Source organism: Chionomys nivalis, chromosome 7 (genome assembly GCF_950005125.1).
Source record: "Chionomys nivalis chromosome 7, mChiNiv1.1, whole genome shotgun sequence".
Taxonomy (NCBI): domain Eukaryota; kingdom Metazoa; phylum Chordata; class Mammalia; order Rodentia; family Cricetidae; genus Chionomys; species Chionomys nivalis.
The window spans coordinates 3,866,753-3,891,763 of record NC_080092.1 but is presented as its reverse complement, the minus strand read 5'-3'; the positions used below and the strand labels follow the sequence as shown (position 1 = coordinate 3,891,763).

General features: G+C 49.7%; 1 protein-coding gene across 1 annotated transcript in view; it reads right to left on the bottom strand.

The window, feature by feature from the left end:
• Positions 1-18,003, bottom strand: part of LOC130878680 (uncharacterized) — a 98,914-nt gene extending 80,911 nt beyond the window's left edge. The window contains 5 exon segments of the mRNA XM_057776742.1: positions 3,493-3,615; positions 4,617-4,668; positions 4,670-4,719; positions 11,761-11,829; positions 17,980-18,003. Coding sequence (XP_057632725.1) covers positions 3,493-3,615; positions 4,617-4,668; positions 4,670-4,719; positions 11,761-11,829; positions 17,980-18,003 — 318 coding nt within the window.
• Positions 18,004-25,011: the final 7,008 nt, after the last annotated feature.

The following is a 25,011-nucleotide window of genomic DNA, read 5'->3' as shown; positions in this document are numbered from 1 at the left end:
TGGTAACCAGAAGATCCTCTGGAACTAGAACTAGTTGTGCACCACCCTGTGCAGGTTCTGGGAACTGAACCTGGGTCTTCTGCAAAGATAGTCAGAGCTCCTAACCACTAAGCTATCTCTCCAGCTCTACAGGGGCCCTAGAATTGCTTTACACACAGCATGTCATTTCTCACCACAAGCCCGAGTTAAAGATAGGTTCATCCTCAGTTCCCGTACCAAAACCCCTTCTCAGAAAGCGGAGCCAGCCCCATATTAACCCTGGTGGGAGTGAGGTTCACCTGTCAGTGCAGCACTCAGGAAGAGAAAGAGGATTCTCAGAGCAAGCTAGATCTCCAGACTAGCCTGCATCCATGAGTTCTGGGTTGCCTCTATGAACATGCACTCACACACATGCCAGCTTGCACCTGCACTCATCCAAATCCATACTTGCACACATGCAAACCCACACTTGCACACATGCAAACCCACACCCACACACATGCAAGCCCACACCTGTATACATGCAAACACATACCCACACACATGCAAACCTGCACACATGCAAGCACATACCCACACACATGCAAACCCACATTTGCACACATGCAAACCCACACCTACATATATGCAAGCCCACACCTGCACACATGCAAACACACACCCACACACATGCAGGCGCATACTTGCACATATGTAAACACATACCCACACACATGCAAACCCATACATTCACATAGGCAAACACACACCCAAATACATGTAAACCTGCCCCTGCACACATGCAAACACACACCCATAATATGCAAACCCACACTTGCACACACGCAAACCTGCACCCCCACACATGCAAAAACACAATCCTGCACACATGCAAACACACACCCATACATATACAAACCCATACCAGCACATATCCAGACATGCATCCATGTGTATTTTTTTAGAATGGCCCATAGAGGTTGGCCCACATCACATAACAGGAATACACATCAGACTTTATCTAGCTTTAGCCTGGCAACAGCCCCACCATTGCTGGGGTGGAGTCCCACATAGACAGTTCTGCCTGCCATTAGCTTTTCTCACTGCACCTGTTAATGTGAATGTGTATTTCTTCTGTGCACCTGGACCACTTTGCTAATGTGCTGGCCTTTGTCGTGTCCTCAGACGGCCTGAGCTTCACCATCCTTTCACACTTCTGTCTCTGCTCTGAGGGGAGAGAGGAAGACGTGATCTTCCTCCGACGGTGAGAAGGTCCATGGAATGCCCCTTGTGATTTTGTTTTGGTCAGAAGTTACAAAGGGATCGAACTTCATTTTGACAGCTGCAATCCAGTGACGGCCACCAAAAAAAAGCTAGTTCAAATATTTAGTAAGGAATAATCTCCAATTTGTAAATTTGTTATTATATTACTTGTTTGTTTCTTAATTTTTACTTTTTGGAGACAAAGTCTATGTAGCATGGTCTGGCCTGGAACTCCTACACAGAGAGACAACGCTGACCTCGGATTCAGAGGCCCACCTGCTTCTGCACTAGAACAAGGCCTGTGCCATCATGCCCTGCGTTACTTTCTTTGTTTCCTCGGATTCAGCCTAACTCTTTAGCCCTGGTTGGCCTCACACTTACCACCCTTCTTCCTCAGCCTCTCAGGTACACCTCTGTGCCTACCTTTCTGGCACACTGGCTTGTGTGTGCATGTCGTGATTTTTGGAATTCGGTTTTATTTCTATGGTACTGAGTGAGGATGGAACACAAGGTCTTGGGCATACAAGACAAACCCTCTGAGCTATGTCTGCAGCCCTTGAACTTCTTCCTATCAACAGTGATGGCAGGAAAACATGGTCACTTGACAGCCAGTTACGGAGGGTCCAAACACTCCAACAGACAAAGGGCTGCCTCCAAAGCGTACCCCTGATTCTCCAGCTGCTTAGTTTGAGGGAAGCTGACTTCATTCCTCCCATCTCACCCTTCCTTTAGTCCCAGGCCTCTGCAGCAACCTAAGCCTGAGGCCATGAGAGAAGCCAGCCCAGAGGAATAGTGCTAGGCCCTCCCTGCTGCCTGCTGAGCAATGGGCCTGCCAAGGCAGGGATGAGGCCCCATCTGGAGGGATCGCTGGTGTGGGAGGCCTCACTGCATGACTGCCACCGAGCCCAACTTGGTCTCAGAAAAACACAGGGTATACCCAGCATGGTGCAGATGCTGTACTCTCAGCACGTGGAAGGCACAGATAGGGTCATCATAAGTCCCAGACAGCCTGGGCTACAGAATGAGACCCTGTCTCAAAAACACAGAGAGCACAAAGCAGGCTCCTTGAGGCCAGTGTGTCCACCCCAGAATGCAGGGAGCCTTGGTGAGATGGGCCTTCTCCAATCTCACCCTGTCTTCACTTCCACTGGTGTTACTCACAAGCAGATTGACTACCACTGCTACGCTGGCCCTCACTCTGGTGGCCACAGAGCCTCTCTGTCACCCACCATGCTATCTGGAGACCTCAGAATCCTGGCTCTGCTTCTCCCTCTCTGGAGCCTTGCTGCAGGATTTAGGAACACCTATCCGCAACAACACCCCAACAGGCATATTCCTGTCCCCTGGCACCCTGGTGAAAGCTCTGATCTGGCCATCTCCCCCCCGCCCCTCCCCCCACTGCTCCACCATCATCAACACCACCCCCCCACACATCCCCCACCCCCGACACACACACTGGGAGCTTACGCTCAATGGACCACCACGTCCCGGCTTTGTTTTAGGACTGAAAACAAACCTTGTCTGGGGCAACTGGCCTTAGCAAAAGGCTGAGACTTTGTAGTCTCCTGGCAACACAGGGAGGACTTGGTCCTCCCAGGGGGGCTGGGGATCTGTGGCTGTGGGCTAGTGTGTCCCTGGAAAGCCCAAGGGACCTCCTAGGGAAGATGGGGCCCTCTGACACAGGCACAGCTGGCTGCCTCAGGGAGACCCAGGCCCATAGTGCACCTTGCCTCAAGTCATGGGACCAGCTTAACGGACAGCCTGGGGTAATGGAGTGCTCTGGGGCTGGACAGGAGGAGCTGGTCTGTCCTGCAGCTTCACAAGTGAGATAAGAACAGTGTAGTGGTTCTCAGCTTGGACACCACTTGGACAACCGTGTGCCCAAGAGATAGCAATCTGGTTGTCATGGCTACAGGCAGGGAAGATGCTGGCATCCAGCTGGTGGAGACCAGGAGTGCTGCTTCACAATGAACAGGGCGCCCCTCCCCCACAGCAGATGTGGAAACAGACTGCCTAGGTGAACCGCCCAGCTCTGCTACTTCCTGGCTAGGTGGCTGTGAGGAGAGTCCCTAAATTCTGCAAGCCAGTTTCCTCACTTGTACAAGGGGCACAGAGATAAGAACGTTCCTGAGGGTTGAATTAGATAACATGAAGGAGGAGGTCCTTAGCACAGAGCGAATGCTTGGGTGTGTTGGTGAAGCTGGGCAAGAAGGGGAGATTATGCGGAAGCTGCTCAGGCTCTGAGTCTGCCCTGGGGCTGGAAAAACTTACCTTAAAGCTGGTGGGCTGAGCCGCACACAGCCTCCTCGCTAGCGCAGCTGCCGAGGCCACTACGGCTCTGGTCAGTTTCCCCTCCCACTCAGGCTGCTGAGACTCAAGCTCTGTAGTCTGTGTCTGGGACGGCAAGACCCTTAGAGTCAGAGGGGCCTGGTAGCTGTCCCTCAAATTCTACAAACGAGTCCTTCAGCATGCTCCAGGCATGCGGTTAGAGAGGCAGGTACAAAGTCATAACAGGTATTATGGTATTACCCAGGTACCCATTACCAGGGCATGGGCAGGTCAGCAGGTGGGGGATATGCAGCGCTGCCAGCAAAGACAGGAAGTAACCTAAGCACCTGTCTGTCAGATGGAGTACACTGGGTCTGCCCCAACAGTGCACAGCAAAGGTGATCCTTCTCTGTGAGGCCTGGGGACATGGCTCAGTTTGGGAACTGCTGGCCTAGTATGCACCAGGCCCTGGATACAATACCCTGGCACAGGATAAACCAAACACAGCGGCACGAGTCTGTAATCCAGCACACAGGAGGGAAAAGCTCCTGGCCTCTCGACCCCCTAGGGGCCAGGACTCTCTGGAGTAAAGGTTGGTGCAAATACAACCCTTTCTCCCTATTCTGGTAGTGCACCTCTGTCACTGCAGGAAGATGTGGAGGGGGAAGGGAGAGGGGTTATGATTGGGTGAGAGGAGAAGAGAAGAAGGAAGCGGGCAGGAAGGAAAGTGAGGAAGGACCGAGGCAGGCACTGTGGCGCAAACCTTCTGTCCCAGCACTTGGGAGGCAGATGGGACTGAAGGAGGAAGAAGGGAAGAGGAGGAGGGGAGGAAAGAGGAAGGAAGGGAGGAGGAACCTAGAGAAAGGATAGGGGGGAGGACGGCAGAGGGAAGGAAACTGTGGGGTGTGTACACTGACCATCCCAGCCAGGGAGGGGCTGAGTGTGCAGGGAGGAGGGGACTACGCGCAGGGAGCACCTTGTTCTTGAGCTGATCCTCTCGTCTCTGGTATGTGGTGGGACACCGGCCCAGGATGTCTCTCTGGGATGTCCCCTGCACCACCTCCACCCCACTGGCCTTCCCTTCTGGCCTCACCTCCTCGAAAGTCTTGGACTCATGGACCCCGAACAGCTCTGCACAAGGCCCAGCGTGGCTCAGAGCCATGGGGACACAAATAGACACTGGCCAGCACTGAAGATGAAGGCAAGAGGATTGCGGCCCAGAGCAACACTGTGGGAGGAGGGATGAGGGGTCACATGGGCCGCAGTGTCCCCGTCCTGCAGATCTCCCCGTAGGAAATCCCACTTCTCTCTGCTCCAGGGCGTCTCTGGAATTGTCAGTATGGGGACAAAATCCACGGGCAGCTGAGTTCATCTAAAAGAGGGAGACTTCGGAGAGCTGTCTGCCCTCTCAAACTTTCTACTGAACCCAGAATCTGTCACCCCAAAGGAAACCCCAAGGAACCCAGACCAGCACTAGAAATCCACTCACATCTGACAAGCTTTCACTGAACCCATGAGGAGTTCAGAGGAGCCCGGATGTTATCAGTCCCCACTCAGTGTCACCTACCGAGAACAGCAACTCCAGCAAAGGAGAAAGACAGACTTTGTCCCAAACCGTATCTCCCCATTTTCAGAGCATCATACACCACGCTTGTCTCAAATTTGCTCTGTAGCCAAGGATGACCTTGAACTCCTAATCATGCAGCCTGTACCCCCGCCCCTGTCACTACACCTGCCTTATCTGTGCTGGGGACTGAATTCTGAACTTGATGCGTGCTAGGCGAACACAGCTGAACTACATTCCCAGCCCAGCCCCACATTTTGTTGGAGCTGGGGTGTAGGGGGTTGTGTTACTGTGGCCTGGGCCCAAGGCACCACTCATGCTGAGCAAACATTCAGTCATGGAACTACAGCATCACCCTTTGCCCTTCCTTCCTTCCTCCCTCCTGATGGAGGAAGGTCATTTGTCAATAAACAAACTGCCTTGGCCCATTTGATAGGCTACCCCTTAGGTGGGTGGAGTAGACAGAATAGAATGCTGGGAGGAAGAGGAAGTGAGCTCAGACTCGACAGCTCTGCTCTCAGGAGCAGACGCCATGCTCCCCTCTCCCCGGCAGACGCGATAAAGCTCCGACCCAGGATGGACGTAGGCTAGAATCTTCCCGGTAAGCGCTCCTTGGAGTGCTACACACATGAATAGAAATGGGCCAAGCAGTGTTTAAAAGAATACAGTTTGTGTGTCATTATTTTGGGGCATAAGCTAGCTAGGCAGCCATGAGCCGGGCTGTGGGAAGAGGCCCACAGCTCCTTACTACAGATGGCGCCCACGTGGATAACTGCATCCACAGAAAGCCTGAGAAAGCTTGGGAAAGAATAGAGTAAAGCGTGTTTTCTTGGTAGCAGCAATTTCTTGGGTCTGCTCTGCTTGCTAGATGCAAGCAAGTACTCTCATCTAAGAGAGGCTTCCTGACTCAGCTTCAGCTGTGAGACCTTGCAGCTCATTTAAGAGGTCCTGCCACGAAATACTTAAAACGGTGTTGGTGAAAAGCTGAAGGCATGCTTTTCGGTTTTCAGCCATAGCAGGAAAAAAATTGTGCTGTTTTAAAATGCCGGCTTTCTGGGCCATCCTGCCAGGGCAAACTCTGACTGTTTGAGGCAGGAGGGCTGACTACAGAGAGAGGACTTGAATGTTGTCTGTGGATATAGTATTGCAGCTTGTTTGCTGGCAAGGACCTTGAAACGCCACAGAGTTGTGGTGATAAACATGGCTACAGCCAGTACCTCAGCCATGAGGCTGGAAAGCTAGGGAATGTGCTGAATCCAGCCGTCAAAGCCACGGCTTTCGTCCTACTGATATTGCTTGGTAAATTAAAGACTCATGTGGTCAGAAAAAGAGAGATATACAGTAAAGAGAGATTCAAAGACAAAGAAAACTTTAAATGATTTACAGTGTGTTTAAAAATATATACAGGCTGAAAATTAAAGTTCTTAAAAGTAAAATAAGGAAGAAAGAGAGTAGTTGGGTGTGGTAGTGCACACCTTTAATCCCAACACTTTGGAGGCAGAGGGAGATTGACCTCTGTGACTTCAAGGTGTGGTAGCACACACCTTTAATCCCACTGCCTGGGAGGCAGAGACAGACAGATCTCTGTGAGTTCAAGGACAGCTTGGTCTAAAGAGTTATTCCAGGACGAAGATATAGAGAAAATATAAAATAAAAGTAAAAGTAAACTAAATAGAGGTTAAAATAAAGCTGCACAAAGATGGAAAATACACAGATAATCTTGATACTGTATGCTATTATGCTCTCTTTGAATTGTTTGAATGCTGAGGAAAGAGCAACAGATGCTAAAAGATACTTGTTTATAAATGCTGCTGAACTAATCCAAGATAGATATTTTCAAAATACCTTGACTTCAGAATTTCGATCTAAGGATATGATACTTTGGAAAAGAGTTTCCTCTTTTGTTTTCACAGAGGATGAGACACTGTGGATTGCTTCTTCGATCCCAATATGGTATGATAGACGACGCCCTCCTGAAGGGTTGCTGTGAACACCCTTAAAAAATTGCTTCGCTCAACTGCCAACTGAGATGAACCTAGCAGACAGGTTATCCCATTAAAGACCCGAATAACAGCGCCCCCATTCAGCAGGAAGCAGTTTGGAGAGAAAAAACTGCGCCCATGTTCCCATATATTGTTTATAAATGTTCTTTTACATTTAAAGGGGGATATGATATAGGTATGAATAATTTGCATTGATATGGATTTTGCTTTAGTGATTTAAATTTAAGGTCAATTTTGTTATATGTATATGTATTTCTGATATTGATTAAGGTATTGTGATTGTGTAGCTCATGTAAAAATGTTATGTATATAAGTTGTTAATGAATAGTTATTTATAATAGTCAAGTTTGTAGTCATGTTAGATTTTCTAGATGTGCATAGATATATTTTAGATAGACATTCTTCATATCTTTCAAAGATTATAAAATATGGCATTTTAAGTGTTTTAATAACTTAGGGTTTTTCATGACAATGAGACACTCTGCTCCTGGCAACACCAATCTACTTCAAGAAGAAGATGGGCATCGAAGAGGCACCTTATGAAGTTTGATAGCCATTTGGGCAAGAAACTGCTCTTGCCTGGACTATTGTATAAACTGGACACAAAGAACCCGCAGAGAGAGGACTGCTGAACTTGCCTAAAGGTGAGATGATCTTTCGGGGTTCCTGATTTATGAAAGAGTCTGCTAGACGTTCTGTAGGACACAGCAGATAGTGACTGAACTGCCTTTGAAGTTTCCTGCTTCATGGAAAAGTCTGCTGGAAACTATGGGCCTTTAGGCCGAAGATGGATGCCCCAACGGTACAGAGAAACTTTGGGTGACTGTCCAGGCAGTGAGATGTCTCTGTCATTTCTAGAGTTTAGAAGTTGCTTACTTTTTGTTTGCTTAGGTAATATTGTATTCTTCTGGAGTCTTTGATGGAGTTGAATAATAGATAGATAGTTATAGTTTTCCTTAGTTATGATAAAGATAAAATAGATGTAAATATTGTAATTTTTACTTGATAACTGTTTTGTTATATGTAATTTTGCTATCTTAAAGTTAAAGCCTTCCTTTTTTTTTTTTGTTTAAACAGAAAAAAGGGAAATGATGGAGGAAGGTCATTTGTCAATAAACAAACTGCCTTGGCCCATTTGATAGGCTACCCCTTAGGTGGGTGGAGTAGACAGAATAGAATGCTGGGAGGAAGAGGAAGTGAGCTCAGACTCGACAGCTCTGCTCTCAGGAGCAGACGCCATGCTCCCCTCTCCCCGGCAGACGCGATAAAGCTCCGACCCAGGATGGACGTAGGCTAGAATCTTCCCGGTAAGCGCTCCTTGGGGTGCTACACACATGAATAGAAATGGGCCAAGCAGTGTTTAAAAGAATACAGTTTGTGTGTCATTATTTTGGGGCATAAGCTAGCTAGGCAGCCATGAGCCGGGCTGTGGGAAGAGGCCCACAGCTCCTTACTACACCCTCCCTCCCTCCTTTTCTCCCTTCCTCTCCTCCCCTCCCCTCCCTTATGGTCTCCTTCCTTCCTTCCTCCATTCCTTCCTCCTGCCCTTCCTCCCTCCCTTCATGCCTCTCTTCCTCCTATCTCCTTCCCTCCCCTCCCCTTCCTTCTCTTTTCTTTTTCTTCCTTCCTTCCTTCCTTCCTTCCTTCCTTCCTTCCTTCCTTCCCTCCCTCCCTCCCTCCCTCCCTCCCTCCCTCCCTCCTTCCTTCCTTCTTTTCGTTTTCTTTTTGGTTTTTCAAGATACAGTTTCTCTGTGTTGCTCTGGAGCCTGTCCTGGAACTCATTCTGTAGACCAGGCAGACCTTGAACTCACAGAAATCCGCCTGCCTCTGCCTCCCAAGAGCTGGGATTAAGAGATTTACTTTTTAGTTGGCTATATATGACTGCTTTGCCTGCCTCCGTATACGTGCCCTGTGTGTGCTTAGTGCCCACAGAAGCCAGAGAGGGCTTCAGATCTCCTGCGCCTGGAATCAAGGACAGTTCTAAGTCACTTATGCTTGCTAGGAACCGATCCTGAGTTTTCTAGAGAAGCAGCAAAAGCTCTTACCTGATGAACCATCTCTCTAGCTTTTCTTTTTTTAATACAGAGTTTTAACTGCACAGCACAGGCTGACCTTGAACTAGCAACCTTCCTGCCTCAGCCTCTCTAGTAGCTGGGATGGCAGACTTGTACTACTTGGTACCCACCTTCTTCTGCAGGCCCATTTGCTCTTCCTAAATGCCTGCAGCCTCTGCCCAGACTTCAGTGCTCTGGGCCCATGTGGCTACTGAATACAAATGCATATGCTGTTTCTTCTGTCAGCCGCCTATGTCCACTATTTCAGCTATGAAGTTGACTGCAGCAGAAACAAAGCCTCCTGCCACACACAGGGCCCCCAGGGATTGCTCACTGCCTTCCTCCCATACACACACACTTCAGTGTAGATAGGACAGCATGGAGCTAAGCAGAGGCTAAGATCTAGATCCAGACGGCTGGTTCCAAGGTCACAGGCCTCAGAACCGTGGGAATTGCCTTGAGATCTGTCACTGTAAAACAGGTCTTGGAAAAACAGTGTTCACGTTAAGCACTGACTCCAGACTTCGGCCCATTAGGTAACCAAACACAGAGTCAAAGCTTGATCTGTCCTGTTGGACTCCTTCACTACGGACTGCCCACTTATCTCTTTGCTTGATATAACTTAGAGTCACTTGGGAAGTGGGAGCAATTGAGCAAGTGCCCAGATCAGACTGGCCTGAAAGACTGTCTTGATTGAGGATTGATGTGGGAGGGCCCAGCATCCTAGTCAGAAGGGCCTGAACCTTATAGGAAGCTGCAGAGTGAGCCAGCAGGCAGTGCTCCTCCAACGGCTTCTGCTCTGACTTCTCTCGGAGATGGGCCTGTGGAGTGTAATCTTTCCTCCCCCAGCTGCTATGGTCATAGTGTTGATCACAGCTACAGAGCACAGACTGGAAGCGCATGCTGCACACAGACCATTTCGACCCTGTCAGTTCCGACCCTGTGCTCACCTTGGACTCCGGAAGAAAAAACACAGGCCCATCACTCCCCAGTAGAGGGCGGTCAGCTATGAAAGAGCGGCCATGATCATCTTGTGGGGACTCAAGCCGGGCAGTGGTAAGGACTTCTTCAGATCTCCTTCAGAGAACCAGACTGAGACAAGGCCACACCTTGCCCAGGACAGCTGGGTCATGTAGAGCTCTTCTGTGCCCTAATTCTTCCTCTAAAGGCTATGTCAGAACCCAAAAGATAAATGTGAGGCCTCTGGCCCCCTGCACCTGCTCTTCCCAGCATGCTGCATTGATTAGGTTGCCTCTCTCTGTTTTTCACAATTACTTGGTTCTCAAAGTTTTGTATCGGGACAGGCGACCAAGGCTAGCTAGCTTGTGAGCTAGGAGTTCTGCCTTTTACCCTCAAATTCCAGGTTACAATCATTCAAACTAACAACCAGGAATGCGGTTGCCACACAGCCAGGGGTGGGGAGCAGGACTGAGCCCACGCACAGCAGCCAGGGGTCGGGAGCAGGACTGAGCCCACGCACAGCAGCCAGGGGTAGGGAGGAGGATGAGCCCATGCCTCTGGACCCTGCTCTCACCTGGTAGGACAACTGGTCAATGCCTGGTCCCTGGAAGGTAGGGGAGAAGAGAGAAGGGGTGCTAAGTCCTGCATCCCTGTGTGAATACAGGAGACCAAGACGATCCAGGACAAAGGGGAATGACCACATCCCAAGCCTGCAAGCTAATAATGCAGGCCCAGGGAGGCCCCTGTCCCCTTCTTCAGTTGGTATCAGGGGTGAGGGTGCTAAGGCAGGGCCTGGGATCTCTCAGACCTGGGGCTTAGAGAAATGCTAATTGTACTTCCTCAGAATAAAGTGTCAGTCTGGTCCCAGGGAAATGACAACCCCCAGGGCCCCTGACTTAGCATTTCTGATGAGGAGTAGGGGACAATAGGCCCCTTAGAGGAGACAGCCCTAAGCCTTTCAGGGGATCCATCTGCCCCTGGGCAGTATCTCCCACCCCCTGTCCCTGTATTCCTGGACAAAGGCTTTATTTTTTTAACAAATGAATTTGCAATAAAAAGGAAGAGGAATCTGTCAGACGGGCCGTCTTCAGGCTGGCTGCTCTTGCAGCTCTGAGCCCCCATGTCAGGGAGCCATGGGAAACCAGCATAAGGCAGAGTTCCAGGCTTGGCTGGGTCACAAAAGGTCAGCTCAGCTTGGGGGCAGGCAGGACTTTGCCTTTTACCTCCCAGACAATGGGGGAAGGAAGACCAGCTGATCTCAGAGGGAACAGAGATCACAGCCATCCAGAACCTACGCAGGGGCGGTGCCATTGGGTAACAGCAGATAGGAACTCTCTCTACCTGCTGCAAGTACATGGCAGGCAGTAGTGGCGATGTTATTTGGAGTCACTTGAGGCTCCTACATCATGAAAATTCTTAATGTCTCATTGGCGATCTAGCCTGATTACTTGACAGAGTCAAAACATGAATACAATTGTGATTCCAGCACTTATCAGGAGTTCAAGGCCAACCTGGGCTACAATAAAACCCTGTGTTCTCAAACAAAACCTGTCAAGATAAACCCTGACATCTCTTCAGCATGACTTACCCCTTCTTGGGTTTTCTGGTCTGGCTCAGTGTGTCCAAAGTCTGTTAGTCGTGGGAAGGGGTTATGGGCTCACACGTGAACTCCCAGGCCAGGGTTTTATCTCAAACTCTCAGACTCCTTCTGAACTTTCACCTGGGGCCCCAGAACAGATGCCACCTGGAAGCCTTGAAGCTGAAGCACAAGAAGTAAGAAAGTCCCTAGACTCAGAAGAAGGGTGGGGTCAGGGAAGGATTCAGGAAGTTAGTTACTGAAGCTCCTGTTTAAGGTTCTGAGAATATTCTAGAAATGAACAGTGCAAAAGTAATCACTGCCAGCGAACCCGTTAATACAGACAACTTTATGTTGTGTCTATTTTACCACAGTAAAATAACTAAACCAAAATACAACAGCTTGCATGATACCATTAAGCTTATAGGGGTGCCAATATTTTGTCATTTGTCATTTACGAAGTTCAGACTTCTAAACTACAGAGTCAAGTTGCACACACACCAAGTTGCAAAAAAGTTTATCTCAAAATGCTCTAAGTAAGTTTGCAGTTTGGAATTGGGCTGCATTCACAGTTGTCCTTGGGCACATGTTGAACAAGCCTGCAAGAGAGTGTCATGGAGGAGCAGCAGGGAGTTGGTGCAACCCAGCCTGCAGGGAGCCTAAAGATCTCTTCTCAGGACCCTGATGTTACCTACACATCCCAATATGCAGAACCCTTCTCAAACACAAAACTAAGCAAAGAACAACAAGAAGAATTTGGAGTTGACTTAGAACCATCATAAAGACACCATCTGCAGTCCACATGAAAACACAGAACAGTTTTTGAGAAACTCTAATCAGCAAGTGCTTCAGCCAGCTCAAGAATGTTACACAAGTCCAACCAAGACCTCAGAAAGAGTCAAGGCCATGCACATGGTATAGGAAGGTTTGTCTAAGAAGCAGGACAGTCATCGTAATAGGACACATGGGAATAGGTGAGCAGTTCCCCTTACAAGGAGACAGAGGAGCTTTTCATACTAGGGGAAAGAAATTAAACCACCCAGTGAACTTAGCACAATGTTCTGCCAGGACTAACATCACTGCAGCTAACGATTCACCTTTGTTCTAAGCCTGTGGGCCAGGCAGTGCAAGGCCAGTGTCCAGCAGAAGGATGACAGGGCAGGCCTAGACGCTCGGCTGAACATGTGTTTCCACCAGTCCGTACACACATGTCTGTGTGTATATGCACACGTGTATGGAGGTCAGAGGACACTTTGGCTGATGTTCCTCAGGCATCTAATTCCATCTTTAGACAGGATCACTCACAGGCCTGGAGTTCCTTGATTCAGCTTGATTCAGCTGCTCTGGCTGCTCAGCAGGACGCAGGCATGGCATTGCAAGTGTGAGCCACTATACCCGGGTGTTTTTATGTGGATTCCGGCACTGGACTTGCTTGCTTGGTAAGCAGTTTACTGACTGAAGCATCTCCCAGCTACACACTTCTCAAGCAGGTATTCCTCACTTCCACCATTTTACAGAAAATGGATCTGAAACTCAAAGTGGTTAACAAACTCAGCAAATGCCACATTCAAGCCTCAGCAGTCTCCAGCCAGTGAGGTGGCTTAGAGGGCAAAGGCCCTTGCCAGCAAGCCTTATGACTTGAGTTTATCCTCGGGACCCGAAGGTGGGAGGAAGAACTGATTTTCTGAAGTTGTCCTCTGATCTCAATACATGAGCATGCATGCACCACCTCTAGCACACACACACACACACACACACACACACCACATTTTAAAGCAGTGAAAACAAATGAACCAATCTTGGCAGCCTGGCTCCTCCACCACCCTGATAAATATGAAGTAGGAATAGGGTTGTTAGTGTTAGGAATATTTCCTAAGCGAGCTCTCTGACGACGCAAAAATTCCCAATCAAGCCAAATCAAAACAAGCCGAATTAAGAAATATCCAGGTTTAATGGGAGATCTGTGCTCTCGGGTGGCCCCGAGAGGGAAACCGGGAAGCCGCAGGAACGCGAACCCCGGGAGGAAGAAAGGGGGACTACGTGTTCTTCTTTTGGGGGATCACTTAAGTACCCTGAGGAGTGGTCCTGACCCCTCCCTGGCCTGCTGGGATTTGAAGTCCAGACCAGGCCTGGGGGCTGAGATAGATGCCAGGGACTGGGGCCTAGGCTCCAAACCTAACATTCCAGACTCTTTGGCTATAGGGGTGACAGAAAATTGGAATGGTAATTATGACAAACACTTAGGCTCTCTTTGGGAACAAAGGGTGTAGACTCAAATCCGGCTACTTCCTGTGGGCACGGGATGGCGTGGGGAAGGGGAGAGCCAGGTGTCCACATTTAGCGAGAGGTGTGGCTGGAAAGGCATCCCATGATCTGTCAGCCGGGAGAAGGCAGGTGTCTAGGAAAAAAATTGTTGATAAAGATGAGTGTGTCAGAATGAGGAGCAGGTAGGCCCTTCATTGTGGTATCCTGGAAAATCGAAAGGTAGAAGGTCCTGTCTGCTGAACAGACCAAGTGTCCTGAGTAGGTGCCCCTTGAGCCTGGAGAGATGGTACCAGCATGGATGTCCCAAGAGCTTGGCAGCCAAGGGTGTGGTGAGGATTACCGTGTGAGGTCCTGTCCATCGAGGCTCCAGAGACCTAGGAGTTAACTGTTTGAGGAGTACTCTGTCCTCTGGGGAGAGAGGGGCAGCATTAGGGTGCACTGGTGTGGGGGCAGGGAGACAACTGTCAGCGTGTGAGCAGAGAAGGAACCTTAAAGGGAGAGGTAGGGTAGGAACCCCGCCAGTGGAGGAGTTTGAACTGGGAGGTGATGGTTAAGGAGAAAGGGCCTGCCATAAAGCAGTTCAAAAGGGCTCAGGCCCTTAGGGGAACGTGGGGTGGCCCTGAGGCGAGGGCCAAGATAAACCTTAGTTCAGTGGAGAGCTTGATGAGTCCCATTGTCCAGGAGATGTTGAGAGCTTCTGACAGGAGCTCCATGACTCTGAGCCACTGCATCTGCTGTTTCCCTGGAGACTGGAAAGGCTTCGATCCATCCTGCCAATCTTTGCCCGGTTGGTGTCCACAAAGCTGGTGTATGTGGAGAGCTCCTTTTGGGGTGGCCTGGGCACGTTCATTTTAGTAATAATCTAGGCGGGAAAGATGGTCAGTCTGGACTGGGGGGTCTTGCTGGGGTGCGGAGGAAGCCTGGACTAGGGGGTCTTGCTGAGGTGCAGAGGGAACCTGGACTGGGGGGTCTTGCTGAGGTGCAGAGGGAACCTGGACTGGGGGGTCTTGCTGAGGTGCAGAGGGAACCTGGACTGGGGGGTCTTGCTGAGGTGCAGAGGGAACCTGGACTGGGGGGTCTTGCTGAGGTGCGGAGGAAGCCTGGACTGGGGGGTCTTGCTGGGGGTGTGAAGGAATTGCTAGCAGGAAGAATGGGTGTAAGGAATGAGATGTCTGGAATTTTCTAAGCCCACCTGACAGAGAAATGTGACATTTTATTGTCCAATGTCACTGTCATAGCCTCAGGTCCCCAAGATGCTTCTCTCTTTCTTACCAATTTGCTCCCAGACTTTCCGGTCTGTTCCACCCTCAAAAAAGTAATGGGGTGTAGGGCCAAAGGCAGTTATCCACCTGGGAACCCCAAGGCAGAAGGAGAGTATGACTCGCTATTGGAAACTCACTGCGTGGGTGGCTGGGCTGTCCTCCCACTGGTTTCTGGGAGCACAGCCAAAGCTCCTACGCGACCTTTCTTCATCCCACCTTGCAGCCCTTCCATGCTCTGCATCACCCTTGCTCTGGCTCTGCCCCAGTGGCCTAAGACTCCTAGTCAGAGGTGCGACTCAGTATCCGTGGGAGACGCACCTTCGCAGGCCACCTTATAGGATGTCTCCTGCCCAGCCTGTGAGTCTGCAGCTTCTGAAAGCACAGTCAGAATCAGGGCAAGGTTAGGAAGAGGCGTGGGATGGTACCCCGCCCCGTGGGCCACCCACCTGCTGAGGGAGAGGATGAGACAGAGGGGTGAGGAGAGCTCTCCAGCTCCTTAGCCTTTGACTAATCTGCCCTTTGCCAGCTTGGCCCCCAATGGTTCAAACAGGTGGACCAGGAGGGCCTGTGTGTCTCTACTTTTTTCATCTGTCACAGTCCAAGTCTGCTGTATCACTGAGTTTGTCAATTCCACCAGCTAGTACTCCCTCCCTCCCTCTCTCCCTCCCTCCCTCTATCCTCTCCACCCACCTGCCCACCCATCCATGGCTCCAGCAAAGCTACACCTTCTCTTACCTAGACACCAGGAGAGCCCTCTATCTATCCCACGGTCCCCAGGAGTTCACATCAGTAAAACACAGGTATGAATACTGGAGTCTGGACCCCAGAACCCACACAGAAAGTCAGGCACCGCCCTGCATGCTAGTGATCCCAGAGAGAGGGAAGCAGGGTCCAGGGCTTGTGGCCAGCCAGTGTAACCTACTTTGTGAACTTCAGGCCAAATGCAAAAAGGTAACTCAAAAAACAAGATGGAGGACAGAGAATGACACCCTATGCACGCACGCACGCAAGCAGGCAGCATGCACGCACAACAGTCACAGGGAAGTGGGGGGGGAGGGAGGGAGGACCATTCTCCTTTCTCATTATAAAATCTCAATCACAATGCAAGCCTCCACCAACCCTCTGGCCACGCCCACTGGCTCTCACTCTCTAGCCGCACTGGCGGTTGTTCTGCCTCTGTACAAGCTGTTCTGTCTAAACACTATGCCTTCTGTTCTCTGAACAGAGCCCCCCTCTCCCTGCCCTTCTCTGCTTCAGCACTTTGCCCACAACTCTTGTTTTTAATTATTCTGATTTAGTTAACTTTGTAGCCTTCGGTTTCTGGAAAAGAACTCAGCACCCAATAGAGAATGGAAAGGTGAATGAATGAATGAATGAATGAAAGAAAGAAAGAAAGAAAGAAAGAAAGAAAGAAGAAACGAATTCCAATCAAATTATATATTCCACCAATCCCATCTTCCTGGCAACCAGCAAAAGCCACCATCATTTAGAGACAGAGGCCTTGAGACTACAGGAACTTTTGCTAACTCATGGCTTGCCAGCAAAAGAACCAACAAGCTGAGCCCATTCCACGGGTTCGTCACCTCTCTCCTACAAATGAGAGTAAGTAGGGGCCAACGAGATGGCTCAGTGAGGAAGAATATGCCCCCAAGGACATATGACCTGAGTTCAATACCCAGAAAGGTATGGTGGAAAACCCCCAGCTCTCGCAAGTTGTAATCTGACCTTCACATGTGTCCCATGGAGTGCAAGGCCAACACGTATGTACACACAAAATAAATACAATTTAAACTTCTTAAAACAACTATGCTAAATTTAGTAGAGTGACTGGATGAAAGGGACGGATAGATGGATGGAGAGGAAGGAAGTAAGGAAGGACTGAAAGACAGATGGACAGGTGGATGGATAAATGGATGGGTAGAAGGATGAACGGGTGGGTGGGTGCAGGGTTAGGCAGATCAACCAAGAAAAGCCAATGAACTGTGTCAGACAGATGTTGTCATGGCCCAGAAGAAGACATGCTGACACATGACACAAGTCACTGTCATGACACAGAGGAAGACATGCCGACACATGACCTATGTCACCACCATGACACAGAAGACATGCTGACACATGTTACCATCATGACACAGAAGACATGCTGACACATGACACATGTTGCTGTCATAACACACATTGCCGTCTTGAGACAGAAGACATGCTAGTATGATCAGATACAGCACAAGCTAGGGTCCTCCCAGCCTTTACCTCAAGATGCTGGAGACACCAGGAGAGCCCCAAACCCTTCCTAGATCAGCATCCTATTCCCCCATTCCACCAGTCCCACCTCTTCCCAGGTGCCATCCATGTCCCTCCCTCCTCCTCCCAGGTGCCAACCATGTCCCTCCCTCCTCCTCCCAGGTGCCAACCATGTCCCTCCCTCCTCCTCCCAGGTGCCATCCATGTCCCTCCCTCCTCCTCCCAGGTGTCATCCATGTCCCTCCCTCCTCCTCCCAGGTGCCATCCATGCCCCTCTCTCCTCCTCCCAGGTGCCATCCATGTTCCTCCCTCCTACTCCCAGGTGCCATCCATGCCCCTCCCTCCTCCTCCCAGGTGCCATCCATGCCCCTCTCTCCTCCTCCCAGGTGCCATCCATGTTCCTCTCTCCTCCTCCCAGGTGCCATCCATGCCCCTCTCTCCTCCTCCCAGGTGCCATCCATGTTCCTCCCTCCTACTCCCAGGTGCCATCCATGTTTCTCCCCCCTCCTCCCAGGTGCCATCCATGCCCCTCCCTCCTCCTCCCAGGTGCCATCCCTGCCCCCACCTCCTCCTCCCAGGTGCCGTCCATGCCCCTTGTAGCCAGGACACACCTGCAGTTGCCTTTCTACAGTGATTCCTCCAGAGTATCACTTTCATCCTCAGCTCCCAGGCCTCTACTGTTGGCCGTCACACACTTCGCCGGTATGATCCCTCGGGACACACCCCACATCCTCACAGTGGGAAGCATGTTTCACCCCATTTCATTTAGACTTACAAAGACTCCACATTACAGACTGTATGGAAGAGTTGCTCCATCCCTGGATATTTTGATTCATTTACCGAAACCCTCTCTCCAGTAAAGCAGAATATTGGTGGGGGAAATCCACCTCTGGAAGACACTGAGGGCAACTGATTTCCTCCCCACTTGCTTCAAGGCTTTGATAATTGGGTCCCCCATCCATGTTAAACCATGCCCCAAGTATAAAATCCATCCCAGATTTTACAGAATAAAAAAAATTTCAGTATTTTTCAGTATTGATCATATTTGTTAATGGTAGTTTGGATATATGGGGTTAAGACAATGTTTATTCAGGGAGTGGGTGGAAGGTGTGTGTGTGTGTGTGTGTGTATGTGTGTGTGTATCTTGTTGCCTGTGTGTCCTGCATATGTACATGTGTGTGGAGGCCGGAGGTCCACGTCAGGTTTATTCAGTTGCTTTCCATTTATTGTTTGTCACTGAACTGCCTGGTGCACCTGACATGGGAAGTCCCTGGGGTCCTCCTGCTTCCAGCTCCCACCTGCTGGGATTGCAGGTGTGTGTCACCACACCCGGCCAATATGTTATAAGCATTAACTTTTGTTGTTGGAGACAGCCTAGTATGTGGCCCAGGCTGGTTCTGCTTCAGCCTTCTAAGTTGGGATTGCAGGGGTCCTTCACCACACCCAGTGACTGGTTTTGTTTGTTTGGGTGGCAGGGGAGTGGATTTGTGGGAACAGAACCCAGGGCCTCATGCCTGCCAGGCAAGCACTCTAACAGTCGGCCACACCCCAAATGCCTTTTAAAGACATTATTTCAGTGATACACAACCTAACACAGTTCTGCATAGTTGTTCAACTCCTCCTGCGCATAGCTCCAGCCTCCTGCTTGTAGCCATGAAGGGCAATGTCTCCATCTGTTTCCCTGCCACGCTACACTGCAAAGCCAGGACTGGAACACCTTGACCTTCCAGAAGGGACACATGTTCCAGGAACCCTTCCCATTCCTCAAACACTTAAAAACAATACACACTGTCGTATCACAAAAAAGTTTCTGACAATGAAGCTCATTTGGTAACAAATCCATGAGAAGTAACCAAGAAGGTGAAGATATATGCAAGGCAAAACTTCATCTGGATTCTACATCTTTATTTTACATTTGTGTGTGTGTGTGTGGCGTGTGCTACAACACATGTAGACATCAGAGGAACCCTAGCCAAAGCCAGTTCTCTCGTCTACCATGTGACCTGGTGTCACGATCAGACCGTCTGGCTTGGTGGCAAGCTCCTTGACCTTCTGAGTTTTCCCACTGACCTCATGTATTTATCTGGAAACAGGGTCTTGCTGCGTCGCCTAGGCTGTCCTAGAACTTGTGATCTTCCAGCCTCTGTTGGTGTGCTCCAGCAGGCCTCGTTCACACTCACTTCTGAGAAGAGGCGTGCAATGGACTAAAATCTATGTGTGTGGATCCACCAGTCTCTACTCAGTCAGTCAGACAAGGCTTTGCTGAATCTCCAGTGAAGAGAGAGGAGCTGCCACTGACCTCTGGCTTCTGGGTGCTTGAACCCTCACTAGCGTATGAGAAATGTTTAATTAATTAAAACAGAAATCTGATACTCAATTCAAGTATTAGAACATTGCCAAACATGTTAGAAACCATAGTGTCTGCCTCCTCCCTAAATCTAAAGACAAATCAAACATTTTTCAATGAAATTTTAGTGTCCCAATTGAAAAAACTAGACGGGTCTGGTGGTGGCGCACACCTGTGATCCCAGAAGGTGAAGGCAAGCTGATCTCTGTAAGTTCGAGGCCAGCCTGGTCTACAGAGTGAGTTCTAGGATAGCCAGTGCTACATAGAAAAATTCTGTTTCAAAAAACAAAAACAAACAAACACCACCAAGAACAAAAAGAGTTCAAGGTTGCAGAACCTGACTACACAGTGGGTTTGAGGTCAGCTTGGGCTATGTGATTCCTTGTCTCAAAAACCAAAAGTTGAAAAAGCACCAAATGGAAGATGCATATTAGATTTCAAAAGACGGAGAAATACAGACATTTGATGCATTCTAATATTTGTTTTTGACAATCGCTTGAGTTTAAAAAACATAATTAATTCTACCTGCTTTCACATTTTTTTAAAAACATTAGATTGGGAAAGTCACCGGTCCATTTAGTCCCATTGTCTTCTACTCTAGTACTATTCTGTATGCCCCAGAAGTCAAGTAAAATGCGTAAAAACAAACAAAAAAACCTGTTTCAGCATCCTCCAGAACTTCACCCCTGCATGGAGAGCAACTATACCCCCCTGTACGCCAGCCTCCCCACCCTCCTGCAGGGTTCGGGTCCAGCCCCCAGCTTCTGTAAACCCTACCTTACCTGCTTCAGGAAGGCAAAAGAGGGTGAGGAGAGATAGGAATTTACCTTGAAGTTTAGCTCCTCTCTCCCCCAGGGAAGCGAAGGGAAGCACAGGCGGTTGGTGAGGGGGGTAGAAGGGCATCGGGTGGCAAACCCAACTCCTGCAGAGCAGGGTGGCTGAGCTCTCTGTGCCACCCAGACTCAGGAGAAGAAAATGCAGCAAGCTGCACGGTCACTTACTCCCCAAGGTCACCCCTGCCTGTGCCCAGAGCAGGACCAGCACTAGGAGCCCTGTGGGCACCAGCATCAGCATCCTTCAGGGGTAGGGACAGGGGAGCCCACAAACCTCAGCTCACTCCCTAGAAGAGTCAGCTCAGTTCCCTCCAGACCAGGGGAGAGGGAGTGAGGTGGTGGGGCATAGACCAGCCAATCAGAAGCCTGTGGAGACACTCCTAGCTCCCTGGAGAGGGGGAGGAGGGGGCTTGGGATCACTGAGGGGAAAGCCCTGTTTTGCCTTGAAGGAAGCACTAGGAACCAGTGATGTCTTGTGCTGGCGTGCTGGCGGTACCATGTAGCTGTGTGACTTTGTTGCTGTCTTTAACACTTATTTGTATGTGTGTACACGTGTGTCACAGCATGCATGTGGAGGTCATAGGACAATTTGCAGGAGTTATCGTGTGGCATTTGGAGACTGAGCTCCAGCTTGACAGCAATCTCCTTTACCTGCCGAGCCATCTCACAGGCCATGTGGGGTTTTTGTTTATTTGTTTGTTTTTGTTTTATTATAATCTAATATATAAGAAATAAAATTGACTGTCTTAATGCATTTAATTCAGCGGCCTTGGGGGCATCTAACCCACCATCACCACCTGATAGGCCATGGTCAGATAGATGGCTTGGCCGTACCTCTGTTAGAGGAGACAGGTGACTGTGAGGCAAATCTACAAGGCCTTGGGGACAGCATGTCACAGTGCTGGGAAAGCACTCCCCTGCTGGCCTCAGTTTCCCTTACCCCGAGTTCTCTCCACCTGAGCCTTTTTAGCTGCGCTCCAGGTGTCAAAGCCTGGCCTCCAGGGCAAGTCCCTGGGCAGATACCGTCTTTGTGAGCTGCTCGGTTGAGGTAGGACATCTATAGTATACCCGCCACTCAAAGTGGGCAGCCCAAGGTGGGGTCAGTGGCTCAGAGGGGAAAGTGCTTGCTGCATAAGCATGAGGACCTAAGAACTCCCAGACCCTCATAAAAGCCAGGCACGTGGCTCATTCCTGCAACCCAGGCCTGGGGAGGTCCAGACAGGAGGTCTAACCCACATTAGTGAGTTCAGACTTAATAAGAAACTCAGTCTCAAAAACTAAGGTGGAGGGTCTGGAAAGAGGCCAGCTCCCTGCACGCATGTTGGGAAGCTCACAACTGCCCGTAACTCTAGCTTCGGGAGCTCTTCTGGCCACTGTGGTCACCCACACACGTGGTATATGAGCACACACGTGCATGCACACACATACACACCAAATAAAATCTTAAAAGGAAATGAGTGATTAAAGACTTACCTGATGTCCCCTGGTCTCCACACGCTCATACGTGTGCGTGCACACATGGACACACAGAGGACAATCTGCTGCATGTTAGTGTGTTCACAGAGCTGTACACCCATCACAGCAGACAATTTTGAGCTATTTTCATTGCCTTGGAAGGAAGAACTGTGGCCATTAATCTATCACTGTCCAGGTCTCCGGCCTTTGCCTCTATTTTCTATTTTTACAGCCATGTCTCCCGGAGAGTTCACATAAACAGAAGAGCCTGACACGTGGTCTTGGCATTTGACTTCTTTTCCAATCAGATGATGTCCCCAACTCAGACATCTTACTGTCCAGAACCCTGGCCACAAGGCTGAAGACCTAGGTTCTGGCAGGTCTATGGCGCTTTCCAGGGTGACTGCAGGGAGAAGTGGGGAGTTGAGTCCCAGAAGGCTGGTCTGGGGGTGACAGGCCCAGTGTGGGCATGAAATGCATCTGCAGATGAGAAATGGTGCTGGGCAAAGAATTCTCTTGGGGGCAATTTATGAGGAGAGCTTCTGTGATCTCCAAGAACAGACCGACCACAATAGTGATAATAACACTGCCTTCAGGAAGCTCTGTATTGCACCAATGAAGCCTTCACATGGATTATTTCCACCAGCTACCCAGCAGTTCCTCAGAGAGGGTAAGTCACTCGCCCAGTGTCCCACAGCCTCTGAGGGATTTTACCCACTCTGACGGAATTAACCTGTTTCTTTTAACTCTGGTGGTATTTCTAGGTCTTTCTCCACCTTCTTCCCTGGAAGACTGCATCTCACTCTGTGGCCTGGGTTCTCCCCAGTCAGGAGATTGAGCCAAATCCTTGCCACCTCTGTTGTGTGGTCTCCAGGCAACACGGAAATGTTGGCAGAGTGGACATCCTACAACTGATGCACAGGCCCCACTCCAGAAGCAACCACCAGGGTGGTCCTGCCTCCCTTCTCCTAGCCATCTGATGCTCCACTGGGTCTGCTGTCACTCTAGGTGGTCTGCCAGGCAGGGGTCTACACCCCTGCCCTCACCTCTTCATGGCTATAGCATCCCAAGCCAAACCTTGGCCAACTGGCCCCGTGGAACTCAGGATTATGGGACAGCATTTACACAGGCCTTCCTGACAAGTGCCTCCCACATGTCTCTCCTCTACACTCCTGGAGATAATGTGAAGTCATTTCGACTCTCTGCACAATGACCAGAGCCTGAATCGGGCCAGGACTATTGGAGGTCAGAAATCCTCATCTTTCTGAGATGTTTGCTTTCTTGGTTCTGGGGACAGAACTCAGAGCCTTGTCCATGTAAGACAAGTGCTCTCCACACATCTGCAGCCCTAGTCTGACACTATTTTGCATTGTTTTTCATTTTTGCGTTTCTTTTTAGAGAGTGTTTATTGTGTGTGTGTGTGTGTGTGTGTTCCCGAGTACACACACATGCAGCCCATATGTGGGTACCCACAGAGCACAGAATCATGTGCCACAGCCCCTGGAGCTGCAACTATGAGCAGTTGTAAGCCACCCAGAGCAGGTCCTAGCAGCTGAACTCTGGCTCTCTGTAAGAGTAGTAGCATGCTTGCCTCTCCACTGTGGGAGTTCCTTCTGTCTATGTGTTGCTTTTATTGGTTAATGAATAAAGAAACAGTCTTGGTCTGTTGATAGAGCAGAACTTAGGTAGGCGGGGAAAACTGGACTGAATGCTGGGAGAAGGAAGGTGGAGATGGAGACGCCATGGATCCACCACTGGAGATAGACATGCTGAAACTTTGCTGGTAGGCCACAACCTCATGGTGACGCACAGATTAATAGAGATGGGTTAAATTAATATGTAAGAGATAGCAAATAAAAAGCTAGAGCTAATGGGCCAAACAGTGATTTAATTAATACAGTTTCTGTGTGATTATTTCGGTTATGGGCGGCTGGGGGCAGACAAGCAGCCTTCTTCTCCAACAAGGTTTGTTGTTGTTTACTTTTCATTTTTTCTAAGACAATATCCTTGTTCATAATTTTAGGTTCACAGAAAATTAAGGAAAGCTAGGGAGGGGTTTCTCATCCATCCTGCCTCATGTCTTTAGCCTCCCCACACTCCATAGCCTACACCACAGAATTCCAGTTGCATGGACCTGCCAGCACACATGGTTACCATCAAAAAAGGAGAGTTACAAAGGAGCAGCTTCTGAACTGGGTGTGATGTGCCGCCTATTGTCTCAGCAACTCAAGAGGCTGAGGCAGGAGGATCAAATGTTCAGTACCTGCCTGGGTGATACTATGTCTCAGAAAAGCAAAAATAAACAAAAGAGGAGATGGGTTGTTGTGTATATGTTTGTTGAGAATGGGTCTTATGTAGCCCAGGCTGACCCAGAAGGGCTGATGCCCCTGCCTTCCACCTCTCAAGGGCTAGGATTACAGTTATGAGTCACCGTGTACTGCTCTATGGTGCTGGGGATTGAACTCAAGGCTCCCCTATTGCTAGGCACGCGCTCTACCCACTGAACTACATACATCCCTAATACTCCTTTGCAGAGACAGGCATGGACGACCCATGGGAGAGAAAAATTCACCAGTAGGGGGCCCTCAAGCTGCTGGAACCTATGGGGCTGTCTACAGGAATGCTGCCATGTCTGCTAGCTTTGAAATAAAGGGTACAGGGAGAAATCTGTCCCCTGTTCATCGGGAGTGGGGTTGAGATGGGGAAGGAGGGTGACTCATTTCTGTTGACTTGTTCCATGAGCTGTCTGACCTTTGAAAATCAGTTTCCTGATCTCTTTGGGCTCATGAACTCACTGGCTAAACCAAAAGACTGGAAGTCACAAGCCAAGTGTTTCCTCCAAGGTTTCGACTGAGAATGAAGGCCAGAGAGGAGAGACATGATGACAGCCAAGCTGCCACATGCTGGTCTTAGACTTGGTGCAGCCAACTGGACCAACACCCTGTTCACAGCAGGTGGCAGA